The following is a 23,476-nucleotide window of genomic DNA, read 5'->3' as shown; positions in this document are numbered from 1 at the left end:
CGTAAAACCACCATCTCCTCTTACCATCCCCAGTAGATTAACAGTGTTGTGTATCATGTAAAACGTATCATGCAAATGGAATATTAAACTTCTCTTTGTATGATAATTAACAAGCTATAAGATATGTTCTTGACAGTTTTCATGAAATTCACCAAAATATCTAAATATAGGCTAATGATCGAATAAGCAGATTCAAAGATATTGATTTTTTACTTAACCTTGGCTTGACGCTGTTTTCCCCTTCATTTCCTAGACTTCCTTTTGGATTAGTTGGGCTGAAGCAGTAAATTTGGGATTCTTGTTCACCTCTTGCTGGGATGTCCTGATTGAGCCTCCTAGTTTTAGAATAATCTGTTGTGCCCGTCACAGGCTATTTTAAACTCCTGCTGAGTTCAGAGTTAAAGGGCAGTCAAACAAAGCAGAAGAGGTCAGCATCCATCCATAAACCAACAGTCTTTTATATAGCACTGATTTAGGATCACAGCAGGTACAACTACAAGTGTTGAATGACATTAGTTTGATAGTAAAACCGAATACTAATGGCTGGCACTTGTTAGAATTATAAACAAAGAAAGACAGAAGAGAGCTGAACAGCTTTTAACCATAAATGTTTATAATGTCTTGTACAGAACGAGTTTCAACATTTGTGTTTTCTCGTATCCTTTGGGATGCAGCTGGATAGTGAGATATGAACAGCTCTGGAAAATATCTGTTGTGCTCATGCCGATGGAATTGTTGCTGTGTTAGGTACAGTAGCATTCTGCAGCTGCTAGTATCCCTCATGAAACAGCTGTTGTTTTTATCAGTGATATCATTTTTTTCCCCCTTTTGCACATTGCCAATAATAAAAGTGTGTTAAAATCGTGGTTCAGAAAAACAAACAAGGCATGCTGTTTTGTCAATGTTGTGTGGGGGCCATGAATGTGTTTCATCTGTCCCAGAGGAACAGAAATGTGGAACGTTCCGGTCTCGCCCTGTACAGCCTGCCAGCCCTTCGGCCCCCGGATAGTCCTGACTCCTTCAGAGCCAGAGAAACATCCCAGAGTGGGCCTGATTTACAGTAACGTCAGGTTTTTGCATAAGTTCGCTCACAAAGGCATCTGTCCTTATTTGCCAACTGTCAATGTTCTTTTCCCAGGGAAAAACCACTTCTGTGGACACTGGTGCCGAATACTAAATAGTGTCCATAGTGTCCACAACGCTGCCCGAACATTCTCCCTTTCTCAAAATTGCAGGGTGGATGCTTTCCCGTCCAGGATCTGGGCTGAAGTATTTTCGCTTCTCTGGTTCTGGTTCATGCTAGTTCTTCTTTTTTTTTGACACACTGCACATAGATTTATTAGAGTAACTGGAATTTGACATTGTCAGACGCTAGTAGCTCATTTGTGGGTACAGAAAGCCAAACAGGATGATTGCCCTTCCTTGCAGATCTGGACCACAAGTCTAGGGCAGCAGCCAAGCCTTCTTTTGAGCCTTCACCCTGGTGTTGGTGTCCTGGTTAGACACTCGTTTGACCTCTTTCTCAGGGCCTTTCAGTGCTCAGCCTTTCATTAGCCTTTCAGTGCTCATTTTAATTAGTTATTAGTTTGCATTTGTAAATGTGTATATTTGTACAACATCTCACACTTGGTAGCCAGCTAGACAATTAGACATGGATAGGTTGTGTGACATGTTCTTATCTTATGTACTCATCCTTAAAAACATGAACAAAACTACACTGAATGAAACTGGTGTAGGATTTACTTTGAAACAATTTTCACACTCATGAGTTGTGAAGTAAACTTCATAATAATTACAAAGAAACGGCAAGTAACATTAAAGTAAGTAACAATCTTTTTTTTTTACAGTAAAAAATACTGGGTAAACAGTGTTTCCCAGCTCAAGTGGGGCAATCCACAACATTCTTTGAATTGGATTATTTCAGCCATATTCTTTATTGATTTTCTTTTTTGGTGCATTGTGATATCATCTTGCATTGTTTTTTTATATTTTGTCAACAGCATTTTAATTTGAATTTTAATTGTCATTATATATTTTTCTCTCACAGTGACTTATTGACTGCTGAGATCATATTCAGCCTATTCAGCCTGCATATTGTTAGGCCTATAATTACATTTCAATATTCGATTTTAAGGACATTTTTGTTGCTTTTGTATGATGAACAGTTCTGAAATTGTGCTGAGTTGATACTTGATGTGCAATGAAAGTCCTGAAGAAAAACCGGTTGAGAACCACTGCACTACACCCTAATGGCCTTAGAAAGTAAATAGTGGTGCTAGTGTGGTTTAATGTCAAGAATTCAAGTAATTTCCTGGGCTTTCCCTCTGTAGTATATCGGCCCCCTGTCTGGAGTTATACAAGCTTTTCATAGGTCCCCTGACTCTGTGTTCTTATTGGCCGTCTTGCAACTCCATGTAAGTGTGAGAGCAGCACTTTTTCTTGTGTTTCAGAGCACATGTCTTTTGTCCAAAAGTCCAGTGGTTTGAGAGATTTCTTTCTTTCTCCTCTTATTCCCTCCCTGTGATCTGAACATAGACTTGCACAGTAGTACAGTCAGTACCTCAACGACAGATATCATAGTCCATCCACAAAATGTGTCCAGCTCCTTGGCGAAATTTCAGCCAACAAATGAAGCAGGGAATTGGTTGTCAGACGTTGCTGAGAGCTACTTTTGAGGGTTTCCAGAAATCCCATTTCTTATTCTTGTCTTGTTTCTTTGTCATATCCTGTGTCTGTTAAGCCTGAAATGTCCTCCATGCAAATATGTTAAACGTATATTTCACCCAAAAATAAATATTCTGTCATTTACTTTAATGTTTTTTCAATCCTTGTACACACAAGTCAATGGTAACCAAAGCCGTTTGCTTACCATTCTTCAACTATCTTTTATGTTTTACAGAAGAAAAAAAAGTCATAGAGGTTTGGAACAACATGATGGTTAGTAACTGATGACAGGATTCAATTTTTGGGTTGAATTATCCCTGTAACATGATTTCACAAACTTGATGTCACACCTTGTGTTTGCAAATGTGTTAGTACACAATTCTCAAAAACTTTGACAATGTCTTTTCTCATTCTGCTTATTAAATAAATACAACAGCATACACTCCTCTACTGTCAACATGTTTATAGCTTAACTGAATAATAACACATTTGGTTTAATTTCACAGGTAATTGAAGCAAAAGGCTTTGTTTTTTTAGCATAGCAGTTAGCCTCTATTGTAACTACATCAACTGCAAAACGCATATTTCTCTGTTGACGGACATTCAGAAGCCGGAAAATGTTTATATAATGACATTAAATGTTTTTAAAAGGTCTCCTACTTTATGGAGGACATGTAAGATCAAGGTATGCTTTATTTTCTGTGTTCTACTCAGTGGCCTTGTCCCAAATGGCACGCTAAACACATGCGGTCATCCTACAAGTCTGCGCTTTTGCGACGTAAAGTTTGCATCAAGGGCACATATCGACCCGCAAACAGGGCACTCGTGAGCACCCTTCTGAAATCTAAATAAGACAGGACTTCACGATCGTGCAATTACGGCGGCCATTGTAAGTCCACAAGACCGTAAGTGCATATGAATTGTGCCATTTGGGACAGGGCCCGTCTAGTGCCCAGCCGAACACGCAAGCCATCCAAAGTACACTCCACTGACAGTGAATGCGGATGGACTCCTTCGGCGCACTACATAATGGACATTTGTTTTAAGCGGGGACACAAAAATCGTGCTGCATGCAAGCCAGAGCAGAATGCAAACAATGGAAGTATACTATAGGCTTTAAAAGCATGAAATAAACTGGTTGTCACAACAGGTTAGTGTAGTTGCTACTTGTGAAGGGCTTGAAACTGAGCACATTGTTGTGGTGCCATCAACCAGTCAGTGTTGTCGTGATGTCATTTTCTTATCTTTCTGGTCTAAGTGTACTAGAAGCCCAATGACCAATTCTTTTTCCACCTTATAATTACACACACAGTAGACTTTTGAGTATCTATGTAATGATTATTTGCGCAATGTGATTTTTTTTTTGGTTTGGTCTTACAGTAACTGACACGCAAGTTTTCTAGAACGCCTAGAGGCCATCCTCTGAAAACAATGTGTCTGTCAGACTCGTTTATTCCACAAGAATAACACATCTTTCTGACACACCGTCTTTCCAAAACTGTTTCTAACACTCCTGCCATGGTAACAATGGTCGCTCCAAGATTCCAAGAAGTCATGCCCTTCTAATTTTTTTTGCGACTCACCGCACCTTCACCTTCCTGTGACGCAACAGTCTACCTCACATGCAGACTGACAATAAAGATGCGAAAACATGCGCCAACAAGTTTTCATCAACTTCAAATAACCCCTCCAGCTCACCAGGAACTTCATTTGTCTAGAGGAATTGCACTTGTTATTCAGAGCTGTTGGTGCAGGTGTTGTTGGCTTGTGGGTTTGTGAAACAGATACCCCATTTTCTCCCTTCTCTTTGTTTCTTTCACAGCAAAGCAGATTTATTTAAACGGAGCAGTGGGATAATGCCAGCAATGCAAACTGATCTTGAGTCAGTGCTTCTCCTCTGCATGGGAACACACTGATAAAGGATCTGGTTTCACTCTCACCTCCTTTGTACTGTTTGAGGTCGCTCAGTTCTGGCTGAACTCAGAGTGTGTGTTTTTGTTTTGTCAAGTACTGCATAGTATTGGATGTTTCATTTCAGATTTCTTTAATGCGTATAGCTGTTATCTAGGGTTGTCAAGTTGTAATTTTTAGATTCAGCACAAGGAGGAATAACACATTGGTGCGGTTAAAAGTATAGTTCACTCAAAAATGAAAATTCTGCCATTGTTTACTCACGATCATGTCTTTTGACGGAATGTCCAAGCTGCTGTTTTGATACAATAAAAAAGTGAATTGTGCTGGCTGTAAGGCAAGATTTTCAGTGAACTGACTTAAATTCAGTCTGTCTTCAGTCATGACTTCAGAAGACTTGGAGTTTACTAAATGAGCTGTATGGACTTTTATGATTCTTCTGTGGAGCTTTTATTGTCCTATTTTGGTTCCCATCCACTCAGTGTATTGAAAAGAGCAGTGTGAACATTTTTCAAAACTTCTCCTTTTGTGTTGCATCAAAGAAAGAACATCATATGGATTTAAGTGAGTAAAAGATAGCAGAACTATTTTGGGCAAATAGAGCAGTGAGCGATCAAACTCATATGTCTGGCCTCTGCCTAGAAGTGAACACATGTGGGAGTTTCACAGGACTCTGTTCCAGAGAGGCTAGATGCACTTCCTGCACCTGCTAGTTGGTTCATCAATGTGATCGTGTCCTTTCAGCAACATTCTGCCATTGTGGTTTAATGCGGTTTTGACTAGTAGGATTCATATGATCGACTGGTGTGTTTTGGATAAGCCATCTGTGTCTGTTAAAGGAGAACTCCGGTCAATTTTAACATTGAGCTCATTTTTTTGTACATTTGGCGTGCTGTCAATACAGAGAACAACGACAAAAATCGGTGTTGCCTACACCGAGTTATCCTCTTTTTAAAATTTGCACCCTGTTGACTTCAATGGGGCAAGTACTAAACCTGCTTTTAGCCTCTTAACATCCTTGATGTGTCATAACAAGTGCACAGAAAATGTGAGTGATTCCTTCTGAGTGAACACGGGTGAATCTGACTGCAGTAGATGTGAAAGATATGTATAAAAATGATGTTATTTAAGCCAGCGCAAATACCTGTGTTTACATCCTGTTTTCGGTCGAAGTCCATAGTAATCGATTGCCGAGTTCACGCGCGTGATCATAGGTAACTAAACCTATGCGCGTGAACTCGGCAATCGACTACTTTGGACTCCAAATGTACAAAAAAATGAGCTCAATGTTAAAATTGACCGGAGTTCTCCTTTAAGTGTATAAATATCTGCCCTGACATTGAATTTGTTGTGACAAGCACATAAAAAAAATACATTTCCCGTTAAAGTCAAACTATTGGGACTTAGCATTTCGTGTCAAACTAAAAATTTGAACTAACATGCACTGCTAATGGCGATCGGTCTGCGCACTGCTACATGAAGTCGAACACACCTAATAACTTTACCAGTTTATTTAGGAGGCAGAACTTATTCCGTCATATTGCGCATTGCAGTTTCTCCCGTTCATAGTAATACGAGTGAACCGTCTTGGTATATTTGGAGTGGTCCTGACCTCAGATAAATGGTAATGCTAACAGAAAACTTTCACAAAGTTATTTAGACATTAGTGGGGCTAATTATAATCAATTGATAAATTATGTAATAGGTGCATTGTCATGCATTCTTCATCCCTAAGAATATAGTGCTGTGATAGAGGTTTCGTATATAGTGTGTGCAGTACGTATGGTGCTCAATTCTCTTAGGAGGAGGAATTGAAAACACTTGTGCCTCTAAATCACTGCTTGTTTGCTATGTTTCCACACTCTCAGAGCCATGTGTCATTATGGTCTTACAAACTGTCACGTCATCACGCAACTGGTGGAATACAACAAAACAAATACAAGAATAACATGCAGCTTGGAAGACTCAAGTAAGAATCTTGGGCTATGTTTAGGCTCTGTGCAAACAACCAGCACTGAGTCGTATAAACATGGAAAAACACTGACCAGTCTTATGCTCAGGTCTTGTTGCATACAGGTTGTTACAGGAATGTATATCTTGCTGTGAAGTGTTTCATGGTGCATTAAGTGACTTGCATTTAGGATCAGTACTCATAAGTGAAGTATGTGGTGCTGAGTGTGTTTTGGAAAAGCTCTAGGATGACCTGTCCTTTTTGAGTCTTTGTTTCATTTCATTCTTATCATGTCTGTGCTTTTTTTCCCCACTTCTCTGTTGTAACAGAGAGATTGGAGACATTTAAAGTTATAAATCATGCATAAGTGATTCTCTTTCTGACTTTGTCAGGTGTGCAAGTATAGCAGCAGTTTTAGTGAAATTAATATTTCAACAGCTGCTTAAATTAAATTACACCATTGCTTTTTTGATCGGTTAACATAAGTTCCAAGATGTTTAATTTTGATGATTTATTTTCTATAACTCATGGCTATTATAATATAATATAATATAATATAATATAATATAATATAATATAATATAATATAATATAATATAATATAATATAATATAATATAATATAATATAATATAATATAATATAATATAATATAATTTCATATTAGATTTGCATATTAAATTTGCATGTTAAATTTGCATGTTAAATTTGCATATTAAATTTGCATATTCATTTTGAGATTTGCTAAAGAATACATGTAATAATGTAAGATTATTTGTTACCGTTATGTCACACTTATGTCACAATTGTGTTAAGTTAAAGGTAAAGATATGGTAAATGAGCACGGACAGTTAAATAGTTCATTTCAAATGATATACACAGTACACCAATTTGGTACTGATATGTTGTGCATCCCTTGTATAGCTTGTTAGATATATCTTGTATATCAGGATCTCAAATGCTTTACTCAACCCAGCATTTTCGTTTTCAGTTTCAGTTTTCAGTTTCGTGTCAGGCCAGACAGATTTGTAAGTATAATATATCCCTGACTCTGATGATTGAGAGTTCAGTGTTGATCTTCCAAGGTTTCCTGCATTTTATGGTGAATGATTCATCTTCAGAATCCATGCCATTTTCCTCACTGTTTCAAAAATGCAGCGTTTCAAAATATTTCACAAGCTCTCTGATTGACAGGTCCTGGAAACCATTGGCCTTCTCTTCTCCAAACAGTTGGTAGTAATAAGAGAAGGCAGTTAAAATCTCTGAGAGTTTGCGCTCTAAAGGTGGGAATGGAAGTTCCTCTGAGAAGAACACTCCATAGGAGGCCTTTGATTTGACCCTCAGTCTCAACGAGCTGCTGTTGCCGGGACAGCACTGTGTAATATGCACCAACAACTTAATTGTGTGTGTGCTTAAGTTGCCATAGGCAGCGTTGTTGCATTGTTCCTGCTCCTTTCTCACGCTCCATGTCCTGGGAGGTTCTGTTGTCATGGGTTGGGTTATAGTCTGGCCACTGGGAATGACGTCCTTCGCCTCATGAACCTGGACTCTGCAAATCATAGACATCAAGAACTATCCCTAACATCTTTCCTCACCTAGACAGCTCCCTTGGATTAATAACTTCTGAGGTCACCCCACATGTGTCATTATATTAGACGACTCCCTGAAATACTTTTTTCTGATTGGTTGATTGTTGTATTATGACTTATAAACTCTAATATTGATCAAATTGCTGTGTAGATGTAGTTTCATGTCTCTCATCTCTGCATGGTCATCAGTATTTCATGATCATTTATTGATTGATTTGGTAAGTTTGGCCAATTAAAAGCAGAATAATAATATATATATATATATATATTACACAGTCATATGTCTATGATATATATATATGTGTGTGTATATATATATATATATATATATATATATATATATATATATATATATATATATATATATATATATATATATATATATATATATAGTTGAAACAGATGTGCCATGTAGGACAGTGTAGCTTGAGAAAGCAAAGAAGACTGTCCTATATTCCAATCCATTAAGGGCCCATCTATATGGGAAATCCAATGAAATTGACTGTTTGATTTTGAAAGGAATATGGTGGAATGAATGAACTTTGAATGAATGATATGGTCTGCTCTGAATGTGATGAGGCCATCGTGAGCTTTACTGTAAGATTTAACCATTATACTTTAAGGCGAGACACTACAGGTGAATAGGGTAAAACTTTTAACTAGCAGATATCACCATGAAACTTTCCCAAACTTTCTTTTACCTACATTAAGATGAGAAAAAAATTGTATTGCACTTTTTCTGTAATTTAATGTTTAAATATGTAAATTAGGCATTATCTAATTAAATATGTGCTAATTTGCATATAAACCCCCCCCGAAATCTAAATATTGGATAAAGCCAGGTTCAAAATTCTGTTTTCATTGTGTTCACACATATTAGATGGGAAAAATTACAGAGGGATTTATGGATATCTACTTTTGTTATCCTGTAAATCAGAATATACTGTCAATAGCCTTAAAAAAAATAAATTTCGCCATGTTTTTTAGAATAAAATGTTATATAAATCAGGCTAGGAATAATATATTTACAAATCTCTCTGTAAATGTCTTCATAATATAACTAGGTACAAGACTGGAACGTTTGGTGTATATAGGTGCTACTGAAGTTGAGATTTCGGACTTGGGAGTATGAGAGAGAACATTTTGAGAAAACTGGCTTTAAATATTTATATCAGCCAATGAGAGAGCGCATTTAGAGTTAAATCCCCCCTTTTACTTTCACGATTGGTTGCTGATAAAAAAGGAAATGAGCATATTTGGATCCGACAGCATTGTACAGGAGAGAGAGCTTTCTATATATGATGATAGGGTACAGGCAGTGATCGTGGAGCAGCGGGATGTTTTAGAACGCCAACTTTTGTTGAATTTATGAGAAATCTACAGATGCAAACAGACAAAGTGTAGTAAAATAAAGACCTAAATGTGTATTTCAGACTTTTTTCACCACAAGTCTAAAAGAAGACATGTTATTGAAGACAAATATCCTAAAATCTCAAAATTGACCAGTGAAAAAGAAAACAGTGTTTTTGCCTGCCGTGTCTCGCCTTAAGATAATCAGTGAGATTTGAATCAGCTCAACTTGAGCTGAACTGTGTAATTTCTGAACCATCAGCGTCAACAAATGCAACTGCAAATGTAATGACTTTAAACCATGCAGGTGTCACCCTATACTACCCCATTTGGCCATTGGTCATTCATAAAAGTATTCCAAACAATGGCAATTCATGCCACTGATTGAGCCCATGTTGATGTGTTGGGTTGGTCGGGATGCTAAAAAAATCAGCCTGCAGATGACTTACTGATAGTCGTCTCTGCACATGGAGCTGAGACAGGAGAAGGTATTTTATCCCAAAAAAAGACACAATTCCACTTTAACATTTGAAAACATTGGCTGTGCCGATAAAAGAAATGGCATCACAGCATAGACAAAACATTTTGTTTTGCCAGAGAACAGCTGATTAACTGAACGTCCTAAACAGATTTCTTTGATATATTTTTTTAAGGAACCAGCAAATAAATACACAAACACAGCATGCCCAAATTGAGAACTCGTGATCCTAGCAGACGATTTGTCGCGCCGTGTGATTGACCCACACAAGGTTTGAAGGTCATGTCAAACACGCGTCATGTCAAGGATTTGTGACCCTGGACACCTCAGGATGTTCATGCTACATGGTCTTCTAAAACTTCTAGCAAGTGATATGTTTCCTCCTTATGTGACTGCTGTGATGTACTGTGAAACTAAGTGCATCAAGTTACAGAACTTGTAGGTTCTAAAACATGAACCTCAGAAGATAAGCTTCTGTTATCTGAAGATAAGGCTTTCTACAGCAGGGTGCAACATAGAGCCTGAAACGGTTTTCCATTTTCAGTAGATGAACGGTAAAAAGAGGTGCTAAAAGAATATGTTTAAATATAGTTTAAAAATCCGACCCTGTGATGGTTATTTTTAGTGTAATAAAAATGAAATAAACAGTTTCTAAAATAAAAAAGCAGCTACTGTAGAATGGTAACTAATAAAATTACTATATACAAAACATGAATGTATGTGTGTGTGTATGTAACCTAACCTATCTTTCTATCAATTTATATTTTTTAAAGAGGAGGAAATGGATATTTGATGTGTTCAAAACGACCTAGTTTTCATTCTGTATTAATTTGTAGATAATAGTATACTTTATTGATCATATCTAATATTTCTTACAGCAAAAACATTGGAATGTGAATTAATGAAAGGAGGAGTTATCAATAAACTACCAAAGATCAAACTAAATGTTGTATTTAGTGTTGTACTGTGCGATTGCTGTTTTATTGATGTTTATCGCAAAATTTGGAATAGCAATTACATTTTTCTGTATTTATTTCATTTATAATAATAGCTTATTGAATATATCTAATGGTTCTTAAAGTAGAAAACATTGGATTTGTGCCTCTGGTGCTTTAAAAAGGGTAATGGGATGTGGAAATTCCCAAGAATTCAATATTAGTCTGCTAATTTCCTGAAGAAACTAAATACGGTGCCTGTATTTCTTATGTAAATGTTGACTTTTTACATACAGCTTCCGTTTGGGAACACGCGCACGGGCCGTTGTGTAAATTTCAGTGCCGGTGTGTTTTCTTGAGTGCCTTTGTATGTATAGCTGTGCCGAGTTGTCAGAATCGTGGTGGGAGGCTGCTGTGACTGCTTTTGTAATTATAATGCGTTTTGTGTCAATTCCCAACAAACGGTCTTCCCACCCCTTTGTCTCTCTGCGAAAGCCTCTTGACAGAGTTCATATCCATTATGAGAATATCATAAGCCTCCCCTCAGCCCTCACAAAGCATCGTGACAGGCTCCTGTCGTCTTGCTCATGCTGTGGAAATCTTCATCTGCTGAAGTGCAAGAAATCGAAGAGCGGACGCTCTGTCATTCAGTCACTTTGTTCCACAATGGCCTCATTCAGGAAAGGCCTTCGACTAAACAGTGTCAAACTAAATTAGAGAGAGAAAAGTGTGAGTGAGAGAGATAGAGGGGTAGCGGTCACTAGAGCTACTGGTCCTTCGCCAACTGCCCCGACCGTCTACCTCCCAGAGAGAGTTGACACACTGAAAAGCCCCGAGGGAGGCTGCCGTCACCCAGGAAACAGCAGAGACTACAGGCGGAGACATAGAGGACGGGCTTGAGGAGTTCGGCTGAATTGTCCGTTGTTGTGGGCAGCAGGCGGTGATTTGTGGTCACAGCAGACTGTGAACGAAGCCAAAATGGTGTAGACAAAACAGAGAATAAAAGACGCTCTTTGTTAGGCTACAATATAAAGTAATAGAACAAAAAACATTTGATCAACAGACGATAATTTGGATTATTCTGGTTATAACTCTTAATACTTGCCAGTCTTTTTTTAGGTCAGTCTTTGTATCTGCCAGTCTGGGGGAAAAAAAGTAGATTCAATTTGTAACTCAGAAATTGCTTGTGAATTTCCCAAATAATTACAACAGCAAGTAACACATTGAATTAAACATGACATTTTGAAAGAGAAAGACTGAAATGTTTTTTTTTTGTAAATAATCTTTACAATAAGGTCTTATTTGTTAACATTAGTATATGTATTAACTTAATAATGAGCAATACATTTTTTATAGTATTTATTCACCTTTGTCAACATTAGTTAATAAAAATGTTCATTGTTTGTTCATGTTAGTTCACAGTGCATTAACTAATGTTAATAAATACAACTTTTGTTTTGATTTTAAGAATGTATTAGTAAAGATTGATAGAAACATTAACTAAGATTAATAAATGCTGTAGAAGTATTGTTCATTCTTAGTTCTAGTTAACTAATGTTAATAAATGAAAACTTATGGTAAAGTGTCACCAAATCATTTGTTGCATGCTCATATCTTCTAGGATTTCAGATAAAATATTAATTTTTCCCTTTAGATTCTGATAGTTGTATCCTATAAATCCTCATCATATTAGTATAAAATCCCATTCCCAATTACGTAGCAGTGATGGGGCCTTTACTGCCCCTCGCTTGCATTTCCAGATGTATACAGCAGAGAGCGCCCTGTGTCAAGAACTCAACACTATTTCAAAGCTGAATGCCACCATTATACTATTGCCTTTCTAAAATACTTTTACATTGACATGACTTTACATGCCATTTTGGATGTATTATTGTAGCAGTAATTTGCGGTTTTTGGACGGTTTTAGTTTTATTTTGGCCGATCACTATTCTGGACTTGTACACAAACTTATTACACAAAATGATTGCATTGCAATAACTTCCCAAAGTGTAATTTGTGTGGAAAATTACGAAGTCTGTAAACAGAATGTTAACCAGAGATGGGACAGGTCAGAGAATGGACACCCTGAAGAGGAGAGGGGACACGGCAGCAGAGCAAATACTGTACCAGGCACAACAAGCTCACTGTACGTGATGCTCAAAATATAGGATGAAAAGCATAAATATTGAATTGGGGGTGGGGGTTTATATGAATGTATATCTGAAGGAAACTGGAATCGGGCATTAATAATAATGCTTTAACTGTATTTTTGATCAAATAAATGCAATCTTGGTAAGCATAAAGGACTTTTTTTCTGAAACATCTTACTGACCCCAAACTTTTAAACGGTGTATGCACATAACGAAAACATAAGAGCAATATTGAATGTTTTATCTTGGAGAAAAGTATGGTCAGGTTTCAATGCAATGAAAGCTTTTTTATTTCAGTTGCATCGAGAAAAAGAGTGCATTGTTTCACCACTACTCTTCAGTATTGAGGAAAATGACAACTGTTTTTGGTGCAAGAAAATGAAATTAAGTGGACCTTCAGAAAAAAAGTCAAATTCTACAAAGAGTGTTATATGCCCCCTTAAAAGTAGCTTAATATGCAGCTATGAGTAAGCTATTCATCGGTTGGTTTGTTTTATCTTTTGCCCAAACTGGCTCATCCAAAAGGATTCGTACTATCTGCTTAGTCAACCGATGGCAGATAGGGTAGTGTTTACGAAACAACCATTATTTTGGCAGTTAATTTTGGTGACACTAGCGGCTCAGAAATTACACACTTCAAGCTTTAAGTATACCCCTGCTATAGGAAAAAACAAACACCGCTGCCCTTTTTCCTCATCTGACAGATCTGACACTTTCCACTGCAGGTCCTGCCCTTGGGGTTCAACCTTCCCAAAGTATGTTTCCCCACCACTATCATAAATACATGATAACACCAGGCCTTTGGAGAGCGTGTGCCCACTTGACCTCACAGCAGTGATGTTTAGTTTCACCTCACACTCATAGTGTTTATATAAATCAAGACACCACAGGTATGGTGTTGCTGGGCGGGAGGTGTAAGATTAAAACATGGGCGTTTCACAGACATTCACCCAACAATATAAAAAATTAAATAAAATGACCTCATGCTTTTCCACCCACAACACCCTTTTTAATCCACCACAGCCTGACTCGCGCGCTGTTGTTGTTACTGTCACACACTTAGTCCGGCCACAGACAGTGTAATTAAATTTACTCAGTCGCTCGTAGCAGAAGTGAAATGGTTAAAGGATTCTCTGGCTAACACGGTTGTTTTTACATAGCTGAGTTGAACGGAGGAGTGCTCGTTGTTAGGAAACTTAAACCACTGGCATGGCATGACAGGTTCATTCTGTCTCTCTCGGTGTGTCTCTTGCTCTCTCTCTCTCTCTCTCTCTCTCTCTCTCTCTCTGTCTCTGGTCGTGCCATGAGTCTTAGAGCGCTCCTAAATAGCAACAAGTAGCATGTGGCCGTTACGGGCTGGAGAAACTCTCAACAGGACATGAGGATTGAGAGAGAAAGAGAGAGAGGGTTCGAGGGGGAGTGAAGACGATTGAAGCCGTCCCCTCCTCAACACACTCATGATGTTGAGTGTTATATACTTTCTACGAAGCTTCTTTAAGGTAAGGGTGCTTCAGCTTGTTTTCATAGCATTCAGTCAGTTACGGATTGTTGGTACAGATTAAGATCACACTGTCATGGTGGTTAGTTATAGCTTTCGGTTCATTTTCGTTTGAAGCTGCTTTTAATAAGTTATCTTGTAACTGCGCCTCTTGGAAAGATGACAGCGTTGAGTTCATTGGAACATTTTTGAAATATTTGTTTTGGTGAAAGAAATGTTGAATGTTGTAGCAGATAATATCAGCATGTCAGGATTTGCTTTTTTTTAGTCTAATGAGATTAAGTTTCATCACTTTTGATTTGAGATTCATTTTAGTATCAGTGTTTATAGTGGGTTTTTTGTGTTAAATGTCTGACAAGCGTCTTATAACAGCAGTTTGGTTGTGTCCTTGGGTTTGTTTCTTGAGATCACATATGTTTTTGATTAATTGAAGGACGCCTAGATCAGCGCCTGGACTTTCTCCCATTGAGTCAGTGAAGCTTCACCAACGGCCATATTAGTGTGCGTGAGTGGACTTGTGCAGTTGGGAAGCAGTATTGGCAGCGTCTTCAGCGTTGTCATGGATTTGGGGAGGTGCTGTTAAAAAATAGTTTTTTAGTGGCACAGCAAGGCAAGTAGATTTTCAGCTTGATCATAGCCTAACTTTAACAGAGAGCCTTTTTTTACACCTGGTCACTTCATGTTTTATAACCTGCTCCATTTACACTTGGCCACATAAACGAATATAAATCCGATCTTCAATGCCTGCGTTATATGCAAATTCGCTGGAGTTCAAGTCAGTGAAAGCAACAGATATGAGCTGCATTTTATCATCCGTTAAGCCAGCTGAATCTACAGTTACTGTCACTGCAGAGGTGGAAGCCCTTTGACATGGTGCCATCGGCATCCAGTGAGTCAGTGCGTGCAAGCCATTTTTGTCACGGCCAGTGTTAATGTTTCTAAGTGTCATGCATACAAAATTGAAAAATAAATAAAAAAAGTAACAGGATTGAAAGAAATGAATAGCATTGCAATATATATATATATATATATATATATATATATATATATATATATATATATATATATATATATATATATATATATATATATATATATATAATAAATAATTTTTTTTTTTTTTTTTTTTTTTTTACAGATTTTAAAGCACACTTTTCAAGCACAATATAAACTATAGATGTTTGTTAGGGTTTAGATGATGGACATTTAAAACATGGACATTTATAAAATCTCTCTTAAAACAAACATTTCACATTCCCTCCAGATTAATTCATTTCATTTCATTCCTCTCTCGCTGGATGGAAATGACATTTTTTGGAATAAAACCGTTCATAGCTAGCATTTTATGTATCCTAAATCCACATAATTACAAAATATTGTCACAATTTTTGGATAAATTGAATAACAATCTGATTTTAAAAGAACTATATTGGCAATATTCTGTTTGCAAGGGATATTTACCTTTTTCTTCAAACATCAAGTCATATTTTAGCTCAAGCTCTGCAATGACACTGTTTACTTGTGTAAAAAAAAGTACACCAACTTTAGAAAAAGAGTTTGATGTTGTATAAAGGATGCCATTACTGTGGAACAGTCAGAAAATTATTATTATTTGTTTAGATTGCCATAAAATCATAGAATATCTTTTTCTAACATTTAACCTTTTTTTGTGATTTAAAGGGATAGTTCACACAAAAATGGAAATACTGTCATCATTTACCAACCCTTATGTTGTTTGAAACCTGTATGACTTTCTCTCATCTGTGAAATGAAGATATTTAGAAAAATGTCTGGGTTCACCCTGCTTTTTTGTGTTTTGTTGAAGAAAGAAAGTCATACAGGTTTGGAACGACATGAGGGTGAGTAAATGATGACAGATGTTTAATCTTTGGGCGAATTATCTCTTTAAAGGAACACTCCGACTTTTTGGGACTTTAGCTTATTCACAGTATCCCCCAGAGTTAGATAAGTCCATACATACCTTTTTCATTTCTGTGCGTTCTGTAAGTGTTATTTGACGCACCCACCGCTAGCCTAGCTTAGCACAAAGACTGGATGTAAATGGATAAGGTAGCATACTAATCCCAATAAGTGACAAAATAATGCAAACATTTTCCTATTTACATGTTGTGATCTGTATAGTCACAGCGTGTACAAATAACAAGGCTATATGAGACAGAGACCATTTTTAATCGTATAAATACTGGGAACTATATTCTCACTAGGCGTAGGAGCACAGCTACTTGGGCGGAGTGGCTACTTGGGCGGAGTGATTAGCGCAGCACACGAGACGCCCTGTGGTGAGGAGCAGAGAGTTCGCTCAGAGTTGGAGTAATAGAGTCAGCAATTACTAGATAGTAAATTTATAGTTTACAATCATGGGTGTTCACTGTATCTTGTCTTACAGCTTCCAAAGTTTGTAACTCCTCGTCTGTGTATTCTGGCTCAAAACTATATGGTTCTGGATCTTGGTTTGATACCCAGTAAAATTCCTCTGACAATTCCTCAAAGTCAGCCATGATCACGAGTCACGTTCGCTACTAGCTAGTTAGTCACGTTTGTTTTGTTTACGGAACCATCAACAGGGCGTCTCGTGTGCTGCGCTAATCACTCCCCAAAAAGTCGGAGTGTTCCTTTAAGTGTCCAAATATGTCCTCTACTTTATCTGGTAGAAAAGCAAACTAAGCTGTTTTTATGTGATGCTGAAATGTGCCTTTTAACCACCTGACTTATGGGCACTCCAGTTGTGTTGTAATGAAGCGGTCTGCAGTTGCAGCTCAGTTTAAGCACAGTTTTACTCAGCTGTTTCAGCAGCTTCATCTGTGATGTAAGAACCTCTCATTGGGGGGCATTGTTCAACTGCAATATGTCACGCACAGCATGCGTCAGATTATGATTGTGAATAAATGCATCCTCACACAGCCTGGGTCTCTCTGAAAGAGATTCTTTTGTATTTATACTCTGGCTTTTTGGCATGGGAAATGTAGGCAGATTATGCATGAGCTCGGTCAGCATAACTGCTTCCTGATCATTTCAGCCATAATTTTGTTGACATAAGCAGTCAACAGCTTAATCAATCAGCTGTCCAACTTCATGCTATGAACATGAACAGCCTTGACTTTTAGCCTTTTATATCTCTACACCCCCAGCTGAAATTAGAGCCATGAAACAGCACTTTTCCCAAACAATACCGTTCTCAAGCAAAGTCAATGTGACAGAGGATCCGTCCCAATCTGCTCTCACGCCAGGAATATTACAGCTCGGATTGCACATGAATGGGAGTTGTTTTTCCCATCTGTGTGTTCCTGAGGCAGTTCGATTATCCGGTTTCTCTTTAGATTACAGTGTTTTGGCATGTCAGAGCTAGGTGTCGTGAGTAAAAGTGTGGTGTGGATGTTGATGCTCGAGGCTCCCAATCCCTCTGACATACAGGTTTGAGAATTACCATTACATACCACACTCAGTTACTCAATACATTGGCTTGTGTTACACTTGGCTTGACAGTGAAATAGACGGACAAATTAATTGCAAAAGAAAGCAAGGGAGCAGTGAGAGATTTATGCGCTTCATTAAGCTAAACATTTAGTGAAATTTGAGTCTTGTGGCATGTCACACATGAGGAAACTCAGAAGTTATTTGTGCACAATTGTTTTTTGTGTCTGCAAATCCAAACAAACAACATACCAAATGATATTTAGTGTTTTTCAATAGCTCTTTCAGCCTTTACTGTACGTGGCGTTTCAGCAGAACTTAGAGTAGCAGAACTACAGAACGAAATGTCAATAAAAACTGTGAAGTTTAGTGAACATGCAAGTGAGGGTCTCAGCTAAACATTTTATTCATAGTATGTTATGTAAAGTTCTTATGCTGTTAAAAGGTCTTGCAATGAAGCATTTGCAGTGCCTTCCTGAAGTTTCACTCAGAGGAAAAAAAGAATATAATAGATGTGGGCAGATTTTCTATTTCCCCAGAGTAGAGACTAGGCCAGACCATTCAAGACAGAGACTGAGAGAGATAACAGGACAGGAATGTAAACTAACTTAAAGAGGATATACAAACTAACTAGTGTGAAGTCGAGGGTGTTGTTTTAGCCCCTCCACTTGTACCCAATGTTTTTACTCATAGATTATGACTTTTGGCCATAAGATCTCCGTGATAATTGATCTCTATGGATCAACAACATTAGTAATTAGATGCGAGTTTAAACAAGTGCTGTGTGCAGTCAGTTCAGTGGGTCAGTTTGTTCCAGGTTTTTATTTATTTATTTTTTTAATCTACAATGATAAAAATGATTCTGTGGTGAAGTAAATACTACAGAAAAAAACAAAAAAACAAAACAAATGTAATTTCTACATTGAATAAGTTAGTTCAGGCAAGAATAAAAAAAAGTAAATTCTATGTTAGTGCTCAATTCAAGCTTGTAAAAAATTAAAGTTTGAATTTATAAATATATTTTACTTGTAATTGTTTGTTATGTTTACAGTGATTCTTTGAGTAAATAATATCAAAGTTATAAAATTAAGTAAAACCTACTCAACTTTCTGATACTGGTGTTCCCATCATGTACTGGTGCATAAGGTTGCATTTTTCACTGTTTCCCAGTTGTATTTACACTTTTTTTACCGTTGCTTTTGTTGTTAGGTGTAGTAACTTGCTGTTTTGTGACATCTGGAGTTCATCTTCTACTCAAAATGACCCATCAAACACTATCCACTGATCGTTACCATTATTGTGTATTGTGTACCAAGTATTGAGGTTTTATTACAAAGTGTTTATTTAAATTTTTATAAGTAGAGTATACACTTTAAAAGCATGGCTTAATTCAGTGCTACGTACATTGTTTGAGTAAAATTCGCAAACAAAGAGTGAGTAAAATGTACTTGAACCAGAGTAAACTTCAAATCAGTAACCAGAAATTACTCAACGAAGTCTAATTCTCCAAGTTATATTTACTTATTCTCTTTGTTAAGTTTACATAACTTTAAGGACATTTTTTTTAAAAAGTTGCTGCTTTAAATTAAGTAAAATCAACTTGGATGTTTGTCATTTCAACTTAAATTACATTTAAAAAATGTATTGTTGTATAACTTATAAAAAAGTAGAAAATTGCTTAACTTATTTTGATGAGTTAAAGCAATGTAAAAATAACTTCATAACTTATTGATCATATAATTTTTTTACAGTGTAGTGTTTACTTAATCCCATACATGTGAAATTTAAATATGAGTGCAAAAACTTGCACAAGGAAAAATGAGAAAATTTTGCACTTACATACTTGCCTAAGAAAATACTGGGTAAAATAAGGTTATTACATGGGTTAAGTTAGGTTTAGGGGTGGTTCATGGTTTAGGTTAGTACCTAGTTATTACCCAGTTATTATAATAATGTACATGGGGAACAGAACTGTAAAAGCTACCATTGTTTTTTTCAGTGTAGCATCTAGCAGTGGTTCAATGTAAGTGTTGTTGTGTGCATAATTTCCACTGCCCTGTAAACCTGTTTTGGGAAAAACAGCTCTCTTGTGTTTTGGTGATTGTGTCTGTTTAGGTTATGCAACCATTGATAAGAATATATCGTCAGTTTGGTAAACAAGCTGCTGCTGATTAGAATGGACAAGAGGGATTAGGGAGCCGTGGCATGAGTTTATAGGGTAAAAGTCTTTTCCCAGTGCATTTTGGGATCTCAGATTTTTCTTCTGCGTCTCTTTGAGAGTTATCAGAGCACAGCTTTAAGTTTGGTTTTTCTCAGCAGGGGTGCGTTGCATAATGCTCATCACCTCCTCATTAGGGACAAGAAGCCACTTGTTATTTGGTCTGCTGATTCAGCACGCCATGCCCCAAATAGTTTAGAGAAAATGCATGGATGGGAGTGAATTTAACCTCTTGTGCTTCAGTGCATCTTGAGGTATTTTAGATCAGTGTTTCCCAAACTTTTTTTCTGGGGACCTACATTTTAAAGTCGATAAATCCTTGTGACCCAATAAACATTAGGCCCATGTAGTTCATATATCACAAAGAGAATGTATGCATTAACAAAATATGTATGACCATTTTTAAGGTCAGTTAAGCTTCCACTTAACTATTTAAAAGAGATACAGATATTTGACAAAGCACAATTTTTTTTTATTTACCTGTTGTTGACAATAAGTAAAATGCAGAGGTGAAATGAGAAAGGAAGAGTTGACAGGGCATCTCATTGTTTTCATATTCTCATCATTACAGTGTACACAATTTATACTGAGACAAAGTCCCAAGGCGTCATATACTGACGCTTTTGACATTTCGTCCACATGCAACGCACATGGCACCCTTTATCGTCAATATGAGACGCAGATAGATATGGGCCAGAAGGCGCCTCCTAGCGGTCTAACCCTACCCCTACCCCAGACCTAAACCTACCCATAACCTGTGCGTCTCATATTGACGCTAAAGGGTGCCATGTGCGTTGCATGTGGACGAAATGTCAAAAGCGCCAGTATATGACGCCCTAGAATGAGAACGCGTTTATAGCACACTAAAAAATAGTGCTCGACTTGGTGACCCATACAAAATCTCCCGCGACCCACTTATGGGTCGGGACCCCGCCTTTGGGAATGACTGTTTTAGATAATATGATAATCAGATTTGGAAAGCAATAAAAAGACTGTGAGATTATGCTCCACTATCAGATTCTTCTGAGAAAAGTCTGACTTAAGCTAAATCAGGTGTTTGAAAAGCACAGGCTAACGATCACATGATCCAATTTATGAATATGGAGCTCCACTCATTGCCATTAAAATATAGTAATCAAAATGAATTCTTCAAGTCAAGTAATTCCAACACATTTTATGTCAAAATGAAAGCTGAAAATGCAGATCCCAGGTCTAGGAAGGAGCATTCACTATGTCTCTGTTTCTTTGTTGTCACTGGAATCTCTGGATCAATTGGATTCATTGACCTTCCCCGTCTATCTGACAGTGTGCACATCTTCTCAAAATTTACAGTTGCACCATGCTCATTGCTCAGTATAAAAGTGTGATATGCGACATGACACTAATCTGATTTATGGAGCCAGTTTGTTGCATGCTGCTTCTGGAGATCTTAATACAATATATCATGCACTTCACGCTTAGACACTTAATGAACTTAACAATTAGACACTAACAATGATTGCCGGAGAACCTGATGTAAATGCTATAGTTGAAAAGCCTTAAATGCCTTACAAAGAAGATCTGATCTAGACTTCTAGAACAAAACAAAAAAAGCAAAAGAGCATCATACCTGCAGATCTAGATAATATTATGCACTGTTTGTTAAATTAGACTGCACTTCAAAGCTAAATAGATATGACGACAGTGTAATGCCATGATAAAGAGAACCTTTGATACAGATATAATGGCTCAAATGGGGTATTCCTAGTAAAGCGAGCACATGCCTTTAAACTTACCAGAGATGTAATCTTTGGATGGAGCCGATAGAAATGATGAGTGTTGAAACGGGAAAATGAGGGCTATTAGATTAATGGATTTATTTAATGGTTAAAAAAAAAAAGATCAGGGCAATGTAGGAAAATACTGATACATTATTAGTGAAATAGTTAAATGCACTTAATTTGATTATTTAATTGCAGGTCCAAGATTTTATTTTTAACCAATGCAAATATAGTCTTAAAGCTGTTGTTTACAGTGGTTCTTATACTTTGTTATGTATGAAATAACACAACCGTGGTGAGTTTGGAGAGAGTGTTGTTAAAGCTGTTTATCTGATCTGAAGTCAGCTGATTTAGTTGGCACAGAAGGGGCCAGCTCTAAATCACTACAACCACTTACTATGCACAGCAGTGCACATGAACGCTTCACTATACTCGAGATGCTAAAGCTCTTTAGAACATCCACTGGGTTTTATTCAGGTGTATTGTTACTACTGATTGTTGTGGGATTGTGTTAAAATTATATCTAAAGCAAATATTTCTGCGAAGAAAAATTACTATTTTACAATTTCCTCAAATGCTTCACTTAGCAGAGGTCATTCTTTTTGATGAGAGAGCTGGGTAGAAGGTGTGGTCTAAGATGACCTCACCATTTGCATGTAAAGTCCCTTTAATATCATGATATTACTCCTCACCTTGTATTTGATGGCATATATTTGACCTTCACTAAAGTATGTTAAATCTGTTTCTGTGCTTCTCCACTCCTCTATTTAGAAATAAGAGCAGCCCTGAAAACATATAACTTCCCAAAATCATCACCTTTCCTGTGCTTTCATTGTCATGCTTTACTGATTTACAGTTGACATGACGTCATTTCACTATGTCTGAATGTATCATCAAAAATGAACTCTAGTTCCTTTCTCAGAAGTGTCCTCTGTGAGTGGGTGTATCTCTTGAGAGTGACTCCCTAGCATGTGTGCAGAAGTGTTTGTGTATGTGTGATTCCCTCTCTGTGGTTGGCCTCTCCGATGGGATGAGCTCATGCTCATGTGGAGAGAGCAGCAGGATCCTGTGATCCGATGCACCCATGTACTTCCTCCTGAATCCTAATAAATCTAAACAAAGGATGTCTATAATACCTGGAGAAAGATATTGTTAGCAATCCTGCTGCTATCTCAATTGTTTTTTGCATTCTACAATGCATACATACTGTAAATAGATGCAGTAAAAACAATTATGTAATAAAGATTCTGCATTATAATCTGTATCATGTCAGTAAATTGTAAATTGGTTGTGTGATGTGAAACGCAGTAGACCGGGAAAAAAAAAAGGAGTTCATTTCACATTTTTAAGAGCCCTTCAAAAAGAAAGTTGGTAAATTATCTACTATATCATAATGAAATATTTACAATATATTAGTGTTAAAATGCTTTAAAAAAAAAAATAATAATAATTTTATTAATTAAGAAATGCTGTAACTTTCTATTAATTAAAGAATAAAAAAAATCAAGGCTTCCAAAAAAATATTTAAACATTGATAATAA

The 23,476-nt window shown here is 37.0% G+C and overlaps 1 protein-coding gene across 4 annotated transcripts in view; it reads left to right on the top strand.

The window, feature by feature from the left end:
* The window catches only part of arhgef4 (Rho guanine nucleotide exchange factor (GEF) 4), an 80,863-nt gene that overhangs the window by 11,128 nt on the left and 46,259 nt on the right, over nt 1-23,476 (top strand). The window contains exon 1 of one of the 4 annotated variants that reach the window (XM_081373730.1): nt 14,220-14,526. The exons of the other annotated variants lie outside the window; for them this stretch is intronic. Within the exon in view, the coding sequence (XP_081229856.1) occupies nt 14,485-14,526 (42 nt within the window). The 5' untranslated portion in view covers nt 14,220-14,484. Of the gene's footprint in view, nt 1-14,219; nt 14,527-23,476 lie in introns of those variants that run through there. 4 annotated transcript variants of the gene reach the window in all.

Source organism: Scardinius erythrophthalmus (assembly GCF_964197995.2).
Source record: "Scardinius erythrophthalmus genome assembly, chromosome: 9".
NCBI lineage: Eukaryota > Metazoa > Chordata > Actinopteri > Cypriniformes > Leuciscidae > Scardinius > Scardinius erythrophthalmus.
This window is presented reverse-complemented; position numbering and strand designations above follow the sequence as displayed.